At 33.7% G+C, this 21,194-nt stretch overlaps 1 protein-coding gene and 1 long non-coding RNA gene across 2 annotated transcripts; both read left to right on the top strand.

The window, feature by feature from the left end:
- Positions 1 to 822: 822 nt before the first annotated feature.
- LOC123535027 (uncharacterized) lies at positions 823 to 7,154 on the top strand. Its single transcript, XM_053520168.1, has 4 exons — positions 823 to 971; positions 4,091 to 4,286; positions 5,954 to 6,096; positions 7,000 to 7,154. Exons 1-4 carry the CDS (start codon positions 956 to 958, stop codon positions 7,137 to 7,139), a joined length of 495 nt encoding a protein of 164 aa, XP_053376143.1. The 5' UTR covers positions 823 to 955; the 3' UTR covers positions 7,140 to 7,154.
- A 728-nt stretch (positions 7,155 to 7,882) lies between these two features.
- Positions 7,883 to 10,090, top strand: LOC128547414 (uncharacterized). Its single transcript, XR_008366516.1, has 2 exons — positions 7,883 to 8,109; positions 9,929 to 10,090. It is a non-coding gene; the product is annotated as an uncharacterized LOC128547414 (long non-coding RNA).
- Positions 10,091 to 21,194: the final 11,104 nt, after the last annotated feature.

The following is a 21,194-nucleotide window of genomic DNA, read 5'->3' as shown; positions in this document are numbered from 1 at the left end:
ACCTTCAACACAGTCCGTAATAGGTCAATGTGAAATATGTGAAGTTCAATGCTTTTAATTTCGTGGAATGTACCTTCAACACAGTCCGTAATAGGTCAATGTGAAATATGTGAAGTTCAATGCTTTTAATTTCGTGGAATGTACCTTTAACACAGTCCGTAATAGGTCAATGTGAAATATGTGAAGTTCAATGCTTTTAATTTCGTGGAATGTACCTTTAACACTACGTAATAGGTCAATGTAGCCTTCGTAGCGTCATCAAAAGTTTTACAGTGTTGGAAAGTGTAATACAAAAACACTTGTCAATCTGTCTGCTTGTCAAAAACATAAGGGACGCCGTCACTTCATTTTAGCACGTAGTTTTAGACTGAATTATATTAATGACTCCTCAGAGGCTTCCTCAGGAATAGTCCTAAGTTATATCTAAAATTGAGCTAAAATATTTTGCTTGTACTTGCTTTTGCACTTGTTTGTATGAAAGTTCTAAGACTGTTATCTTTTAAAAAGCATTTCTGGAATTTGCGAACTATCAGAGATATGCATATATTTGGCAATCATTAAAGGTAAAAAAGATTATCCCCGCCTAATTGTATGTAAGATTGGTAATCGCATACATTTCAGTCGCCAAATAATACATTTAAGAAAATCTTAAACAGAAAATTTATATTTACATCTTTACTGTCGTGTAGTTTTTTGACATATTGTTTGCCTTTTACTCAAAGAGCTGTGATATTCTGTTGAACTATCCTGGGAAAATGACATTTCTATATAATCTGCAACTCTAGAATTAAAGGCATTTTCAGACTCATATGCATAAATACTATATAATTCCTGATATAGATTTATGCAATGTGCAGACTAAATGTGACTGAAATATTCTGCGCCAAATTTCAGTCCCTCCTCGTGAATCATAAAGGAAGCATTGTTCTGATAGAAGGATTTTTATCTGAGAAAAATGATAGGCGTTATAGGTAAGTACATAAAATGTTTAACAACGTTCTTTTCAAGTTCATTTCATCATTAAGATCAATATGCAAACGTTCGTAACTGTAGCATTATGACAGAGTAAAAGGTTCAATTTTTGAAACAATGAAACATTGTGTTTAATACGATTAAAATTCAGCAATTGTTGTTTATGAATCTAAAACAACTCATTTTATCACTTCTAATAACTGTTTAATATACCTCAAGATTTCGAAATAAACAGTCACATAAAAAGAACTTTTTATATCCACAAAATTAATACCTAATAGCGTTTACATGTACTCGTATACTGCCATCAAAGTTTGAAAACAGATCGTTTACGGGGATATGCATTGCATAAATAAATGGCGGCAGTCAGCAACGCAGCTACCCACGATAAGTAAAGTGGCCAAAACATGTTGCGCTAAACAGTGCTTGAAAAAATGCATAATACTGTGAAGACATTGTTTTTAGCTCAACTGAGCAATGCTCAGGTGAGTTTTTATGATCGCTCAATGTCCGGCGTCTGTCTGTTGTCTGTCTGTCGTCTGTCGACATTTAGCTTGTGTATGGGATAGAGGCTGTATTTTTCAACTGATCTTTATGGAATTTGGTCAGAATGATTGCCTTGATGAAATCTAGGTTGAGTTCGAAAATGGGTTATCTGGATTCAAAAACTAGGTCACTAGGTCAAATCAAAGAAAAACATTGTGTATGCGATAAAGGCTACATTTTTCACTTGATCTTCATGTGTTACGACCAGAATAATTTCCTTGATGAATTCTAGGCCTAGTTTGAATATGGGTCATCTGGGGTCAAAACTTAGGTCACTAGGTCAACGAAAAACCTTGTGTATGCGATAGAGGCTGTATTTTCCGATTGATCTTCATGAAATTAGGTCAGAATGATTGCCTTGATGAAATCAAGGTCAGGTTTGAATATGATTCATCTTGGGTCAAAAAGAAGGTTACTAGGTCAAATCAAAGAAAAACCTTGTGTATGCGATAGAGGCTGTATTTTTCAATTGATCTTCATGAAATTTGGTCAGAATGATTGCCTTGATGAAATCTAGGTTGAGTTTGATCATGGATTATCTGGGGTCAGAAAGTAGATCAATAGGTCAAATCAAAGAAAAATCTTGTGCATGCATAGAGGCTGTATTTTTTAATTGATCTTCATGAAATGTGGTCAAAATAATTGCATTGATAAAATCTAGGTCAAACTGGAATATGGGTCATCTGGTGTCAAAAAGTAGGTCACTAGGTCAAATCAAAGGAAAACCTTTTGTATGCAATAGAGGCTGTATTTTTCAATTGATCTCCTGAAAGTAAGTCAGCATGATTGCCTTGATGAAATCTAGTTAGAATGTGAATATGGGTCATCTAGGGTCAAAAAGTAGGTCACTAGATTAAATCAAAGAAAAACCTTGTGTATGTGACAGAGGCTGTACTTTTCAACTGACCTTCATGAAATTTTGTCAGAATGGTTGCCTTGATAAAATCTAGGTCAAGTTCTAATATGGTTTGTTTGGGGTCAAAAACTAGGTCACTAGGTCAAATCAAAGGAAATACTAAAGTCTTGTTTATCCTCAGGTTTTTTGCTCCAGTTTTAATGATAATTGGTCAGAATACTTTTTTTACCCATGAAATCACTAGGTCAAACATATTTACACTGTTATGGTGTGTTATGGTGTGTTTCTCAGGTGAGCGACCTAGGGCCATCTTGACCCTCTTGTTTTTAATCGTCATAAAGTAAGACGCTTTTGAAACTTCTTGGTTCTTGTTACCATTTGTGAGAATAACGAATAGCAAACCGTTTTGCCGCGTTATTGAATTTCTTGCCAGTCAATAGTCAAAACAATTGTCCCACATCCGAAGTGTTTTTTTTTAAATGACGTTGTGAATGAAAAGTAACTGTTATAGCCCCGTATCCGTCTGATCGTGCATCGTCAGTCGCATCAACTGACATTACGTCTTCTACAGGGTACTATTTTGGCCAATTTTAAATCATGTCACACTTGATAACACATTTTCTACAAGATTCTTAGTAAAAATAGATGTTTGTATAAAGTCTAGCTCAAACGCGAAACTGGGTCATCTGAGATTAGGTTAGAAACCAAGCTGACATTGTACAAAAATCTGTTAACATAGATATAGATACAGAGACAACATTGTCTACCTTACCATAATGAACCCAAAATCAAAACATTTGTTTCTAGTAGTAAAAGTCAAGTACAGATCTGGTCAATCCTGGTTTAAAAACTAGATGGCTGTGCCTGTGTCTAGAGGCTGACCTAGTGACCTTTTTTTCTCAGGGAGATAATTTTGAATCAAACTCGTTATTTGGCCATTCCGACTGACTTTGACATATACCGGGCCAACAACTTGACCCGGGCCAACAACTTGACCCCTCAAGTGTAAACAGGCCGATAGCTAACGTAGGCGAATACAAGGCGAAAAAGAAAATAAAGCAATAAAGTTCAATTGTTTAAAAATAAATTTTTGGCAAATTCCCCATCTTTGTCGCTTATCCACTGTCTGTCTTCACATCAAACTATTGCTTGTACATCTCTGTTATACAGCATTGTGATGCCAATAACCCATGACAATGCGATGTCTTGATAACCATGAAACGCGTTTATCCTTCATCCACTCAGCTCAGTTTACCTCATAAGATATGAATGAAATATATTTAGTATCTTCTCTTGTGTACCATTGTCGACTCATGCTACTAGGTTTCAAAATACTGATCAAAAAGAGGTGAAATATGCGTAAATGTGTCGATGAATGCTGACGAAACACGAAAACCATCTTCAAAAACAGACTGTTCGGAATTCGTCACAAATGGTTTTAACAACCAAGTATTTTTCATAGTATATACACATGTACTTAATGACGACTGAAATACAATGTCTCATACAGTTCCGTCTCAAAATTTCTCAACATAGTGATTTGTCTCTTAAATCTTTACACACCCTAAATCAGCATCTCGCAGAAGCGCATATAATATTCTTTCAAAGAAACATGACTTTGCTTAAGCAATTGCATAAGATTATTTTGAGTTTTACATCATAAAAAATTGATATGATCAATCCCTAATCCATTTATTATGTCATCTTCTGTTTTAGTTTTGATTGCTGTCGTCGGATCAGTCCAAATCTCCGGACGCAGCATAGCTGAAACTAGTTGTGAATACAAGGATATTTCTAAAACATATTCGGAATCGTGCAGAAGAACGTATGTGGAAGATATCTTCAAAGAAGTACTGAGCGATGGCATAATCAGAGGAAATGAACTTCTTGATAAACTGTCCTCGACTTGCAGGTTTTATTTTAGTCATTAATTTAACTGCGTATTAATTTTTGATACATATTAAATATCACACAGATTTGTAAAAATGTTTATTGAAGGTTTGCTAAAATGACTTAGAAAATAAATTAATGCATCAATTCACGTTCTCATTTAAATAATTCAAATGCATACAGTGATGCCGCATGTAGTATGAAACGCCAAACTTAATAAAACAACATTTACATCATTGTTAAAGTTATTAATAATGCAGATTATAATTTGGTGAACATTTTTCATTCACAAAAGTAAAAGTCAAGATCTACTGTTCTTAAATTCGGACATGCTATCCTCATTGAAATTGCACTGTCGCATTTTCAGACTTTTAATATATAAAATGAGACGGGAGCTTGAAACAATGTCGCATAAAATAGGAAGTCGTTTATTTCAGGGAGGGAGTAATTAAGGCAGTCTCAACTAATTATTTAATGTCAGTTTGCGATTCAATGATTAATACCAAGATACATAAAATATTCAAAAATTAAACTTCTGTCACAGTTGACCTTGAGACCATTGTTTAATTACCAGTTTTTATTTTTGTTAATGATATTGATTACGCAAAACCTTAACATTCTTTATGAAAAGAATTAAATTTACTATTTTAAAACTGCCATTTTTACAAAGAGGTTCTTTTCCGTTGAATTTTTAACATTTCGTGTTTAAAATTTAAAAATGGTCTTTTTATGAGGGTGAGGGCGGACGTAAACGTCATTCCGACACAAGTATAGGTCATACAGCTACATTCCAGCTTTAGGTCGTGGAGGAAAACGCCAGGTACCCCTCCGTGCATTTTTTCATCACAGACCAGCATCTTGGTAGAACCACAGACCTTCCGTAATCCAGCTCGATTGCTACCTTACATGAAAACTTCAACGTTTTGAATGTAGCTTGAATCAGCATCGATGAGGGGCAAGTGATTGGAAGTCTGCGACCTTTACCACTTGGCTAGAATTTATATAATCAAACAAAGTTTTCGGGAAAACTTGGGTCAAAGCCGTCATACTAATATTGAGGATTGTTTTAAATATCAAATCTCTGTTATTTCTTGTTTTCATCATAATTAACTTTTAAATTTATAGATACAATTTCTGTGTGAATAAACATAATAAATTATAAGTAAAACTATGTTCTTTACCAAGTTAACGTCAAAAATTCTAAAATTTACAATTTCTTTTATTAGAAGTTTTGCTAAAATTGCAATATTTTTGGAATGTAAAGTTTCTGCAAACACATCTTTGATTACAAAAAAGAAATATATAAAACAAGAAAAAAAATAGAGGATTCGATGAAGGAACGAACAATCATATAAATATGTTAGTACTCTGGTAGGCAATTTTCTTTTAAATGAACTGAAGTAGCGAGGTCTTTCTAGCTTAATAACAATGAGAAAATACTATTGATTGGCAATTCGCTTGAGTTTTATTTGCATTAAGTTTCGCGACATTCTAATTCAAAACTAGCATAGATCATGCTGGTATCATTGTCTCCATAAGCATAAACAACTCTGAAGCTCAAATCCTTAACAGAAAAACAAATCTCTTGTCTTTCAGATCTTGAAATATTATTTAAGCAAATAAATTCCCAATTTACAGTAATTCTGAAAATAAGTATATTCAGTACATAATCATTTTATTTGATTGCAGCAATTATAAAAAATACGAGAAATGCGTAAGGTGTACAGCTAGACATGTCTGTCCTGAGGAAAGAACAAAATTTAGTGAATTGCTTAGTGAACGGTGGGCGCTTTTCTGCGATGCTGACCAACCAGCCGACTGGATTAGGACAAGTAATTTTATGTGTTAAGCGTATTAAAATTTTGTCTGGCTCAGTATATGACTAGTTACTGCATGACTGATGTCTAGTTTAGGAATTGTGATATAATATTTTTTCCGGGAATGATGTAGCTAGATTCCAGCTATGACATGTTTCTCCCTCCAACTCTATTTAAATATTTTTCATCTCTCTGTTCAATTGGCTTCAAGTACGTTCCTGCAGAATCTGGTCTAGCCACAACTCCATGAACAAACTCATGCTGTTATGAAGCTTGCTTGCATCATTTTATTCCAATGGATATCTCTGGGAATAGCAGTCACTTGTTGACGCGTGGAGGCTATAAATTATCTCCTCGTACTTGGTCAATGTTGTTACACTTTCTGGTCCCTAAGGATCATTGAGACTACTCAAGTTAACTGTGATAAAATTCTACTGGAGCTGGTGCTAGGAATAAATATGGGTTTTGCATATTGCATAACCTGTCATGGACAGACACATTCAAATCGAGTCCACTATTATTTAATTTGACTGTGTTATATTTTTGCACATACTGTTACTATTGTATACAACTAAAGTATGCTTTTTCCCATTTATAACAATTTATCTAAACCAACAATATTTGGTGATTTTACTGAACGGCTTTGTTTTCGTTGCCAAAAGTGCATACGTTCAAATCGTTTTGTCAGAGAACATGTAAGAAATACAACGGTATATCATTAATAATAATGCTTCCAATCACGATGATTTCAAGATTTCACCAAGGTCATAAATCTTATCGTCCAAAAAAAAGCAGTGATCGGGCAATTCTTTACATTAGATCATACATGTTAAATGTACATTCTGATTACCTTTCTATATTTGACAATAAATACAATTTAAATCAAATAGAAGTATTAATAAAATTAAATATTTTCAGTATTACAGAATGGATATAGCTTCAACGAGTCTTGCGGCCATGCATATCAAAACCTATTTATTTCATGTTTACGCGCATCTACAATAGACAGCTCGAATTCAACAACTCTAACCAATGTCTCTGAGGGTTACAAGAGGTAAGATGATAAACTGATTTTGCATTTGGAAAGTTTTGTTGTAATATTTTGACTAAAACATTTTTCTTAAAACAATACATATACAATAACATTTTCGCATACAAATGTTTTAACAAATTCATCTATGCATGTCCTCATTTGCAGAAATTAAGGCATAATTCTAATTTTTCAATGTTAAAGGAGCAAAGAATAACGATACCTATCCTAAACGGATTATTGATAAAATCGTGACACGAAATAATGTTAACATCCCTGACGCTATTAGTAAAGTATCTTTAAAGTACCTAATATAGATTGAGAAAAGGTACAACAAAGTGAAATGCTTAATACATAATAAAACAACAGGGCGATTCTTGAACAATACTTTTATTTCATATTCAAGTGTTAGAAGTTTTTCGGTCAGCATTTGTTCTTTTATGTTTGTTTTGGGTTTAACGCCATTTTCCAACAGTATTTCAGTTATGTAACGGCGGGCAGTTAACCTAACTAGTGTTCCTTGATTCTTTACCATTACAAACCTGTTCTCCACAAGTACATGTAACACGTTACTGCTAACTTCCCCACATGAACCAGAGGTGGAGGACGAATGATCTAAGACACAGTGTGTTTTATCAAATCGTCACGGAGAACATACGCATCGCCCAAGGCTCGAACTCACGACCCCGAGATCCGTAAATCTGCGCTCTCCCTATTTAGCTAAGCGGACGGGCTATTTTTTTCTTTTAAGACATGTACGACACAACAACAAGATGTTTAGATGATATATCTACGATTTAATCAATTCATTGTACATATATTGTAGCTTCATCGCCGATTTATTCACGTGTACCATTAGTGGAATTCTACGCTATTTTGAAGAAATAAGGCATTGTGGTTCTTCATGGCAAGACATTTTACTGACAAACTGGCTTAAATTCTCTACTGAGCATGGTATAGGGGCTAACATCGGGGCAGAACAAGTTAAACAATTAGAGGTTGGTGCGACTTGTTTATCAGATTACTGTAAAAGCAGAAATTTTCGCGAGGGTTTAATTTTCGATATATTCGCGAGGCACGACATCTCGTGAAAATTAATCCTCGCGTAAATATTCACCATTAGTATAATTCTAATCCAAGTAGGATACCATTTTTATAATTTCGCGAATATTAAACCTCGCGAACATACTCAAACTTTTAAATTCTCGAAATTTTGACCCAGCGAAAATATATGCTTTTACAGTAACTAGCTTATATATCATTAGATAATTACCTATTGTTAAAGCCAACATATTATAATTTTACATTTCAGTATACACCAAGAAAAGGTTAATAGTAATTTGTTTCATGATTCAAGTAAATGAGACTAATTTAATTAATGTCATTTCATGTGTTAATTGTTGTTACAGTATGTATATCCGAATGTGTAACTGCAAAATGCCAAAACGGCAGATGATTATCAATTCCGTTTACGGCACAATATATGCCGACTTATATTGATACACATGTTAAATGTACTCACATTAAATAAACTTTTTATAAGTAGACTTTGGATGTATTGCACGGAAATATATATCTTTATATAACATTTTGATACTTCCCTGAAATTTCACTGTAGAACAGTATAAAATAGATCTGGATAGAACATAGAATCTGTTTGTACACGAACAGAAGATATCAGACACACCTATTAACTCAAACACCTAAGTCTTTATTCACTGTAAAATTCTTTATTAATGGTGTAATCCAAAGCCTGTTAAACACCGTATGTTTAGCACATTCTACCGTACCTTTGCATATTCAAAAACGGTTTAGAATGGATTTACCTATACCGTATATGAGCCGCGCCATGAGAAAACCAACATAGTGGGCTTGCGACCAGCGCAGTCTGATCAAGATCCATTCTGTTCGCTGTCAAAGCCAGTTGCAATTAGAGAAACCGTTAGCGAACAGCATGGATCCTGACCAGACTGTGCGGATGCGCAGGCTGGTCTGGATCCATGCTGGTCGCAAGCCCACTATGTTGGTTTTCTCATGGCGCGGCTCATATATTATTTCTTAAGAGACTGCCATTTATCAATGCTAAGATTATTAAGCGTTTCGTTTGGTGAGTTGCCTGTATAATTTAAATTGCTGAGCTTAATTATTCCTTGTCGTTATTAGCTTACTGTATCGTTAATAAATAAGGATGACTGAATTTTTATTCAATTAGTTTCAGTGAGCTATCTACATCATTTATGATGGTGACTATTTTTTTCATATTTGTTGTGGTGAGCAGTCTGTATCATTTAAAACCATGACTTAACTTCTTTATAAAGTTGTTCTGAACTCTCCGTATAATTCATGTGTGTCTTTTTAATTAGTTGAGATAAGCTGTCTGTATCATTTATAAAGGTAAGCATCTTATACATTTGTTCAGGCGAGACGTCTTTATCATTTAAAATGGTTAGCATCTTATACATTTGTTCATGCGAGACGTTTTTATCATTTAAAACGGTTAGCATCTTATACATTTGTTCAGGCGAGACGTCTTTATCATTTAAAACGGTTAGCATCTTATACATTTGTTCAGGCGAGACGTCTTTATCATTTAAAACGGTTAGCATCTTAAACATTTGTTCAGGCGAGACGTCTTTATCATTTATAACGGTTAGCATCTTAAACATTTGTTCAGGCGAGACGTCTTTGTCATTTATAACGGTTAGCATCTTAAACTTTTGTTCAGGCGAGACGTCTTTGTCATTTATAACGGTTAGCATCTTAAACCTTTATTCATGTGAGCAGTATTATTTACAATGGCATTCTGATCTGTTTCAGATAATGAGATGCTAGATGGACCAATATCAGATAACAGTTTGAAAATCATGCATTTACTGCATCTGTGATAGTCGGATCCCCCTAAGAATAACTGAACATTTAAGCAATCTGTATAATGAATAAATGAACTGCCTTGTTTTTGGAAAACACAAGTTCCAATTTAATTTCCGTGTGTTGTGTTATTCTTTGTGTTAATAAATGTTGTAAATGTTTGATTGAAATAAAATGTGCGAAGCCTGTGGGGGTATGAGTGGAAATGTGTTACACAAAAACGGATTAAATGTTAGTTTTCATGTAATGGTTGTATAGCTTGATGTTATACATAATAGTCGGTTGTTAAACATATACTTTTCCTCTAAGAATGCTTTCGATAACGAAGCAAAGAAATCAACTCTGTACTGTATACCAATCCATTGTATTGCATAAATATTTCAAAATAATTTATATCAAATATAATTAAATTTGCTGCTAGCTGGTTGTATATGAAAATGAAAGGTTAACCATAGGTTCCTTATGTACATTTTTGTAACTATTCTGTTTTAAGAGCAGCTATAACGTACCTTTTAGAGACAAGGAGTTGATGGTTGAAACGCACTGTTTCCCATTGAACATGTTGAATCGTGGCAAGGGAACGTCATAATGAAATAAGTAAAATTTTGATGCAGAGCATCAAATCGCCGGAGAACTGAATTTACAATACGGCAAAAAAAATCACGAAATTTAATGATATACATATACTTTATATCGACAAAATTTATCATGTGATCAGAAACAGGTAAACAGAGAGTTTCCCAGCCAATATGCTTATATACATACCACATGTACACTTTGCGAAGATTAACAGTTACTAGACTAAGTGTTATCTTGAATAAATAGCACACACAAATTTCATTAAGTTTCAATTGTTTAAATGAAAGTACACATTTTTATTTACCCAGCAATACAGAGCTCTGCATTGTCCGTCAAGAACGTATGATTCTTTTAGACAATGTATGTGGTAATTCATTTTTCCTCTGACTTCGACAACATTTTGCTTTTAGAAGGAAATAATTGTCTGTTTTACAAACAAACGCATCGTGTACATAAGTTTCAATAAAAGTATCCTTTTTCAAAGAGCCTGTTTAATTTCCTCTTTCTTACAATTATGTAACCAGTAATATTTTAGAATTCCATTTAATTTCTACTCCAATTCAAAGAACTAATATAGGGCATTTCTGAAATTATCTGTAGAATATTGTAAAGACTGGGATTAAATTAGGATTCTGTGTAGGTTGAGGGTCCAATTGTTTATTTATTAGAAAGTGATAAGAAATAGATTAACTGTGGTTGTTAATCTGACATGGTTGTAAACGCATTGTAAAGGCATTCTCTCTGCAGTGTAATGAGAATGTTTACCTGTTTCAGATCACATGATAGGGCTATTGATACGAAGTATAGGGATAAGTTCTTTATACATTTTTTCTATTTTCCTAAAAAGCTATTTCTTTAAATAATAATTATCTTATGCAATTTTCAGCTCTTAATTCCTTTATGTAAACCTTTCATTAACTGCCTTATTTTTCTTTTATTTACAATATCATTTTTCATTGTCACATTTTAATAACTTCTCCTACCAGCTAGAGAATCCTAAAGCTTATCAAATATAGTCGCCGGTTGACACAAAATAGCCATTATTGTCATTTGTCAAAATAAGTTACACTTTTAACAGAAAACAGGACTTAGCTCCTGTACTGGTAATGTTGTACTGGTAATGCTAATTTATATGTCCATCAGAAAAACAATACACATACGGATATGATATAATGTAATCTAAGCAATGGTTATTTTTTAAAGCAGTGTGGCTTACATCTGGCATATTAATTTGGTGAAACAACTTCGAAGAATCCATGGTATCAGGTAAAGGTCGCTTCATTAAAGTGTTTGGTTTGGATTTTTTAGCTTTAACGGCGTTTTTAACAGTACTTCAGTCATGTAATGGCAACCTTTTTCTGGATTCTGTACCAGTACAAACCTCTTCTCCGCAAGTAAGTGCCAACATCCACATATGAATCAGGGGTGGAAGACAAATGATTTTAGACACAATGTCTTTTATCAAATCGTCACAGAGAACATACTCTTCGCCCGGGGATCGAACTCACGACCCCGCGATCAGTAGATTTACGCTCTCCCTATTAAGCTTACCGGATGTAATACGAAATAAAACCTGGAAAAATGTTATTTCAGAAACAGATTAGAAATCGTCCTCATTCAAATAATGTTCACAGGAAATTTAGTAGGAAATTGGTAAAATATGTGATGGATATATATTCAATGACAGTAAAAAGAAAACATGTTCCAAAAACGAAACCCTACGAAAGTGCTTCCATTGGTGTGCAATTAGTCAACTCTGGCAAATCAATCAAATAAAGGAGGGCTTAGATCAGTGGCAAAAACACCATTGGAGATTTTAAACCGGTGAATGATGCGCATGTACTTAATGTCTTTGCAGGAGAGAATAACAAGAGAAACACCTCAAAATGTCACATGTAAATGCTCATTGCATGTCTTACTGTCATTAGACACTTACGTTTTGGACAAGACAAAAGCTGCATCACTGATACATAGCCGGTGTTTAATGTTTCACTCTTCATAATGTCTTTTCTCGTAATTAAGGCTTTTAGAAGAAATAACAAACATGTTAAACGCTATAACAGTATAGTCAAGAAGATTGCAATCCTGTCCAACTCTTTATTAAGTCATTCAACTACCTAATAATGACACTGCAGTTGTAAGCATACGAAATAATTTTTCAATATACACAATGTTCAACTATGACCATGATCATCATCGCTGCCGTAGCTGTGACAGACAGCGGTTGCTCCACTTATAACCTTTCAATCTTGTCTAGATATATTCTATAATATAGGAAATAACACAAAATTAACACTAAGTCTTGTCCATATCTACTTATCCAGAACATCATGCATTTGCTTGCTCATGTTCAGTGCACTCACTTATCTTTGAGTGAATGGAGCTAAAGCCGTCAGAGATGGGGGAGAGGTTGAACGTTTTTGTAGTGCTCTTAGGGCAAGATGAACTGTCTTTCGAGAAAAAGGGTGTAACTTTTAAACAGTACCCAGATCCAACTGATTTTTAATCAAATATAGGCCTTGAACAACCATCAATATTATTCTTTCGCTACAAACCCTGGCTACACTAAACCAGGACTTCATAACAATTTGTTTATTTTAAAAAGAGATGAAATATATTGTAGCTGATTTATGAACAAATGACTTTCTGCACATTGACTAGAGTAGATTGCAGATAAGGATATTTCTAAACCTTTCTTTCTATGGTGAAATAACATAAATGTAATATATTTCAAAACAGTTTAAAGTGTAAACAACGGACTTATTTATACGACCGTTTTGGAAAAATGGTACATACAAGATGATGGCGCTCAAATCTCAAATATGTCTGTCATAATTAGGGTCCGTAGAATGACTTAATATTGACATTAAATTTGCATACATGTGGGTGGCGATAAGTCAAAATGCAGAACGCATGAACGGTTCGGTAGGTCAAAGATCAAAGTCAGAAATAGAGTTCAAAGGTCAAATTTCGTGTCCGGAGCGTAACTTAAATAACATTAAAGATATTGACTTTAAAACTTTGCAAATAGATCGGTGTGATAAAACGATGTGCAGAGCGCTAGAATCGGAGTGGTATGTCAAGGGTTAATGTTACAACAGGGTTAAATCTGTCCGAAATATTTCATGTCAGGAGCCAAACTTAAAAACTACACGGTATTGATTGTAAATTGGTGAGACAACGTGCATAGTAACAATGTATATTACTCTTCTTCTCTCTCCCCTTAAAATCAATTTTAGTTCCTTGTACTTTTTATCTAGTCACCGCCCGGCAAAGAAACCCCACCTGTCCCAAACCACTCCCACCGCGACATCACGCCTGCACCTCACATACACAAAAACTCTTTAAAATTGATTTCTTATTCCTCAGTTTTAACACTTCGGGCGTGTAGTGCACCGCTTTGCGGAGCTCTTGTTTACCGAGTATATGATTTCTTGTCTTATGTCTGTTTTCTTGCAACACTGATGTAGTCAAGGAAGCTATACAGTTTGCGCTGAGAGAATCATTGCCGACTGTCTTCATTTGGTGTCTGATATAGCAAACGCTGACAATGAAGATGTGTCAGAGATTTGTGAAAACGGGGATCCATCTCAGTGACTCAGCACAGGCGATAATGTTTCATTCTTTAATAATTGGAAGTCAGTGTATTAGGTGAAAAGTTTTAACGGATGTCGTCCCTTAGGCTGTTGTAGAAAATCAGTGATACATTTATATTGTTATAGTTTAACGACTCCGCCTTTTTGACAAAATAAAAGAAAATGGAAATGGGTTGCGTCCTTCCTTCTTTTCGTCCGTCCGTAACAGTACTAATCCTGTCAAGAGATGCCCATGTAGATTGGCACAGACATTTTATAAGACGACGTGATGCACACATCACTAGAACTTACAACTCAGTTATCAAGGTTACACTTTGAGTTCATAATTATGCTAACTTGATGTATTTCGTGTTCCGTCTTCATCCATCAAGGGGTTCTACAGATGTCGTGTACACGACCAAGACTCTAAACTCAACGGTTAAAGGTATGCTTTGAGGTCAAAGATTTTATGACGATTTTCTTGTTCGGTCGGAAGCTTTGACATACTATTCAGTATTTGTTTCTTTTAGCAGAATAATCCAAAACTCGCAAACTATTCATCAACAGAATCATCAAGTAAAGACTTCAGAGAATTTGTTAATTCGTGTTATGATCTTAATTTCTATATGGCGTCCCATCATTATGACATTATATTTTATATCATACTTTTATGACGTCACTTCTGAAGCATAAACTAAAGTGAATTACGCACATGAGTCAGTGATTATGTTTTTGAAATGTTGTTACTTCCTTTCGGCACAGGAATAATTCGTATATAATGGAACAGAGGTAGAATCTCTTCTGTTACAGTCGTAGGTGGTAAATTTTGTCGCCAATCATCTTTATAACAAATATTCATATATATGCTGTTTGCTATTTATTTATATAGTAATTAAAGCTGATTGTTTTAGAATAATACTTAAATAATTTCAATTTAAGTTGGCAACTCAATTTAGGTTATGTACGATCTAAATCTATCAGAGCTTTTTACTGTTCAATTAATTCTTCATTCGTAAAATAGATATTTGAATGCAAATATTAAAATACCTGATAAAATTTGGCATACTGACATTAAAAGACCGCTCGTACTACTTGCCGTAAATGACAAGCCATTAATGCGACAATTTAAAAACAAAAACCGACGATTAATAGATGTTACGAATACGAAAGTACACGTAAAGAAATTAATTTGGACAAGAACTTCTGAAAATGCGCAAAATACCAAATGTTACTATAGAAAGCAATCTGTATTTATTGAAGTTGAACTGATTCCTCTCTTACCTGCGCCAACAATATTTTAAAAGATAATTCATATTATAGAGACTAGATCTACCTATTTTTCGAAAAATGATATTGTAATATAAAGGTGAACGGACATGCTCCGAAAGTGAAATATATTTATATCATTAGTGTTACAGTATAGGTACCAATTCAATGTTAGAAGATGGAAATAAAGTAATTGAGTTGGTACTTTAGTGTGTAGATGAGATGGTCTTTCCGAATGACCTTCCAGACATGACTGTCAGTCCGTTTTATCAACCATGCAGGAGCAGTGTGTGCACTCTTTCCTTTACGTTCATGAAACTTACTACTTACTTTCAGCTATTTAAACAAACAATAAGTATAATAAGCATAAATTTTTGCATATAATATGGAGATTTTTGAAAAGTCTATTAGTTGTATATGTTACGTATCTCTTTGAATATTTTTAGTTAGAGAAAAAATGGGGAACAGTGTGGCTGTCAATGTAGATCATACAGCAGCTGTTTTCAGTACCATAAAACAGTGTATACCTTTCTCGAGACAAATATAAAACGGGATAAAATGGGACAAATATAAAGTGACAAACGTAATTAGGTTGAAACTGTGGCTTGAAATTTCGTTGTGGCGGCCATCTTGGAATTTGTATATCACTACCACTTTATTCCGGTTTTGTCGTTAAATAAAACCCTAACAAGTATTTTGAAATTCAGCACTTAGGTTTCACTGACTTTCTGTTATTTTACGTTTTATATGTTTTTATTTTCATAGTACTTCATGTTTACAAAGGTCAGATTTTAATCATTACCATTACTGACACATTTAAATTTTAGTTACGCCATCTAATACCTATATACTTTTATTATATACAAAGGATGATCTCGCATTGATTTTAGATTATGCAATATCTGACATATTCTTCTGGCAGTTAACATATATCATACGAAGATATCACACTGGTTTCTCTTTGAAAGACCACCAAACTGATATAAGGTTCCATTAATTGTGATTACGTCACGCACTACTTATAGAAACCTCCAGTGTGTCGGTATACCAAATCACCCGTTCAATTAACTTGATAACATTTGAACCCCGACATCATTTTTCACAGAACTATAGTATGTACAATGTATAGTTACTACCTCGACAAAGAATCAATCTGTTTAAAATTCATTCCAAATACAAATTGAAAATTGCATAAGTAAAATTTTACCTGCCCACCAATGTAAAATGTATGCAATTGTCACAATTTATGACAGACAGGGGTAACATAGCGAAAAACACTGGAACGGTTGGACACACAGATGCACATCTGCGTGCATTCCTGCAGGTTAAGATATAACAAAATTTTATCTGCATTTTTTTGCGCGCTAGGAAATTGCCTCAATGCTGACTGTTAATTTGGGATTATTTACTGTATGTTAACATATTTGTTAATCTTAAAAACGAAGTGATAATATGTATTATACTTAAAGACACCGGGAAGGTGTCCCACAAAATTTTATTCACTGGATAAGCCGTCTACTGCTTTGATTTTAAAACTATAATTACAAGGTTAGAACCTGGTGATTAGATTATAATTTCCGTATAAATTCATCCGTCCATGATGTAGGAATGAAGTTAAAAGCTTATAAAAACCCATGTTAATTTCGAACGACAGGAGTTTCAGACTTGAACGGTCAAGAAAATACTAGAACTGCACTCACATTGATTTTAACATGCTACTATTTGTTCAAATAAAACATATAGCTACATACAAATAAAACTATTATTTTTAAAAACTCACAGAAAATATCCTTTATTATAATTTTTTATATACTATTTAATAAATATTTATACATTATGATTGATAGCTGACCGATAAGCCACCATCGGCATAGCCATTCAAAAATAAATACACAGTGACAAATTAGGGGGATTCGGGGGATACTCCTCCGGAAAACTCTTGAGTTGTAGGACAAAAACAACAACAAAAATACGCTCGGCGTTCCTTAGGTTGATGTGTCAGATGCATGGGCCATGGGTCCATCCGCGTTGACACTTTAAACACTAAATCAGGTGAGTTTTGAGAAAAAGAAAATCTCTGTCATGATCTGCGTTTCTTACAGTCCCTGGCTCGCGGATTTTTCAAAGTCCGCGCTTCCCCGCGATTGGACCCTAGCGCGGATAATTTCCTAAGTCGCGGGAATGCGCGTTTTTTCATGCATCTCTGCAATACATTTAACAGCGTCCGCCGCGACCAAATGCAATAAAATCGATTGCGGTGTCCCGCGATGATGGTCGCGGCGCATCGCGATGAAGTGCCGGTGGTTCGCGGTGAACTGCGATGATTCGCCGCGATTTACAGGTAAATGCAGTGGCTTGTTGTTATGTATACAATTAATTTAAAATTTCAACACTATGATGGGATAAGAAATGGAGAAATAAAACAAAGTTTTATATTTTTGAATCATTTATTTCTTTTTACTTTTCTATTTCAGGTGTTATTTCCATTAACTCATATAATTTAATAAATGCAAGGACTATATTTTTAAAACCTCAGGGTTATGAAATTTAATGTCATTATGTCTTTGAACTTGTATGATACATGTATATATACATGCACTACTGTATAATTTGTTAATTTATTTAGACAAGATGAAAATAAATAGTATTTTGTATTTTGCAAGCATTTATATCTTCTAACTATTCTATTTCAAGTATAATTTCCATTAAATTCTATAATTTCATAAATGCACAAAATACTGTCATTGCTTTTAAAATTCCGGCGTTATGTAATTTTATTGAACTCGTATATTATAATTAGCTAATTCATTTTAACCAGATGATTTTGGTTTTGAATAATATAGCAACAATATTTAATAAAACACTATTTATTTCTAGTAATTGAATATGTTGAAGGCTGAGTTGCGAAAATACATCACACATCCAAAATTCGATTTCATTCATCAAAGTATTGTGGTCGATAATTGCCCCCAAGTGCAATGTTTCCCATTTGTTTTAATTCCGAGATATGAATTTAATTATAGTTGATTACTTATTTGAGTGTTTCATACTATGTTCTAAATTTTCCACTGATCAGTTCGTTAACCAATAAAAATGTTACTAGTCAAGCATTAAGTACATGTGAAAATTAAAGACTTGAAAACAGTAATTGTTCATCATAGTTGTGATATTGTGTTTAACTTAAAAGTTATAGAATTACGTTGGAATTAAAAAGTTACCTATAATGACACTTCGTCAACGGACGAATCAAATTTCGCATTTTCTTGTAAAATACATGGGTGACGACAAGAAACAGATCAGGAATTAAAGGACTTATTAGAACTAACGATGAGGTTATTGAAGATTTCACTTCGTTATCTTATATCTTATTATTTTCCAGGAGTTTTGCATAATATGAGCCGCGCCTTGAGAAAACCAACAAAGTAGCTTTGCGACCTGCGTGGATCCTGACCAGCCTGCGCATCCGCGCAGTCTGATCAGGACCTGTGTTGTTCGCCAACTGTTTCTCTTACTGCAGTAGGTTATGAAAGCGAACAGCTTAGATCCTGTCTAGACTGCGCGGTCAAAAAGCCACTATGTTGATTTTCTCATGGCGCGGCTCATAGTGAATTTTTTTTCCAGATATTATCAGATTACGAGTTTAAAAATCATATATTTACAGCTTTCTGTAATATTTTAGTGATCGAGTCTGCTACATGTAAATAAGGCGTTGAAGGTGTTACATAGTGAAGTTAATAATATCGAAAATGATTTTATAATGTATATAAAATATCTGCATTTCAAACGGAATTGATTTTCACCCGATAATGTTCATGAAACTTTTGCAATAAAAATGATTGATTTAATAAAAACTAGAAATATATATCATGATAACAGATAAATTTTCCATGGATGCAAAATAAATATCATGAAAATAATTTGAAGTCAGTGCTTTAAACTCCAACAGAAATACGTATGTTTTCATTATATAAACTAACTCTTTATGAAATTAGAAAAAAGCGATCCATCTATCCATTTTTTGGCCTCGAATTGCCACTAAATAAGGAGCGTTAAAACAACACAGAGATATTCCACACTGATAAGCTATAGATGCGCTTTGAATATATTATAATGCCATTTTACTTTTTCACATCATTGTTTAGGTACATTTATTTTGGAAACAATTTGGTGAAATTTGTTACGTTACGCAAGAAAAAGACTGCCATTGCTCATGAACTAAAGTCTATGCACTACTATTTTATTTACTAACTTTAAAACATTTATAATATATTAAAACTTTGAAAAACACATTTAACAAGAATGCATTTACACCCGATACCTTCCATTCACAGGTTTATTTTTAGATTACATGCCACGCCTATATGTCATATCAATAAATATGTTACTCCATGTACTTTACTATTCGCATTATGGTTAACAATTTCGCTTTACTGTATGTTTTTAAGTTGACGGCATTTTTTTATTATTAAAGATTTTTTAATTCTGTTTTTTGCCTTTCCTAGCCGAAAGTCCAAATTTAATATCCGCATTGATTTCAATTTATTTACTTTTTAGACATAATAGCTATTTATGACCGCGCTGTATGAAATTTTACCGGTAATTTTACTGAAAATAGGCCGTTTTTAAGTAATTTTGTTTAGTTTAATGTTTATATCTTAATGAAAATGCCCTGACAATTTAGCTGTATCTATCATTTATCGATGTGGAAAGTTGGAAGCAAATCTATTGGATAATAAAAGATCTACACGCATTTCCTGAGTACGGGACACCTCAATTTCGCGGTATAATTCTTAGCTAAAATTTACCTGTTTACCTGCCTGCTTTAGGTTGCCTGTCGTCGTCTGCTTGTTTACTGTACTTCTTCCTATGTGATTCCTACTGGATTTCTTAAAGTTATTTGAGCCGTGCCATGGGAAAACCAACATAGTGGGTTTGCGACCAGTGGATCCAGTCTGGTCAGAATCCATGCTGTTCGCTTTTAAAGCCTATTGGCATTGGAGAAACTGTAACGGAACAGCATGAATCCTGACCAGACTGCGTGGATGCGCAGCTGGTCCGGATCCATGCTGGTCGCAAACCCACTATGTTGGTTTTCTCATGGCACGGCTCATTTCTTATTAAAGTTTTATTACCTTTGTTTCTATTCTATGTAAACATGTAAAAATTGTGTAAATTTGGTTAAAACTGTTAAAACTAGCTAAAATTGGATAAAATAAGAGTCGGCCTTTGCCGAAAACGAAATCACAAAGACTCATTTCTGATTTTTATTATATTTAAAACTAATTTGGTAAAAACAGGTACCATCCTTGCCGAAATGTAAAATGGTTTACTTAGAAAGTACTTAAACAACGATTTCTTTGTATATTTTATATAATATTCTATAACAAAAAGGCCTGATATAATTAATGTATGTTCATAATACATATCACATTGTGCAACTGTTTCTTTACAAAAATAGAAAAGTGTCAAGTGTCAAGTACGTGTATCATACAGTATTTGACTATGCTTAAAATATTGATGACAATAAACAGTATGAAAAGTGACACTTCCTGCAAGTGTTAAACGGGTCATTTTTTGTTTCTCCAACCTCGGTATTCCACAATGACATGAGACAGTTTTTGCTATATATTGCTTATATTTCTGTTTTATTTTGCGAATGAATATAAACATTTATCCTCTACGAGGAAATCATTAAATTTCAACTTGAAACTACAAAATTGCAACGCCAAGCTCTACGTGTAAATTTTGAAATTTATCCAAAAGGTAAAAGATAGGAATAAATTTTAATTTGTTAA

Source organism: Mercenaria mercenaria, chromosome 12, assembly GCF_021730395.1.
Source record: "Mercenaria mercenaria strain notata chromosome 12, MADL_Memer_1, whole genome shotgun sequence".
NCBI lineage: Eukaryota > Metazoa > Mollusca > Bivalvia > Venerida > Veneridae > Mercenaria > Mercenaria mercenaria.
This window is presented reverse-complemented; position numbering and strand designations above follow the sequence as displayed.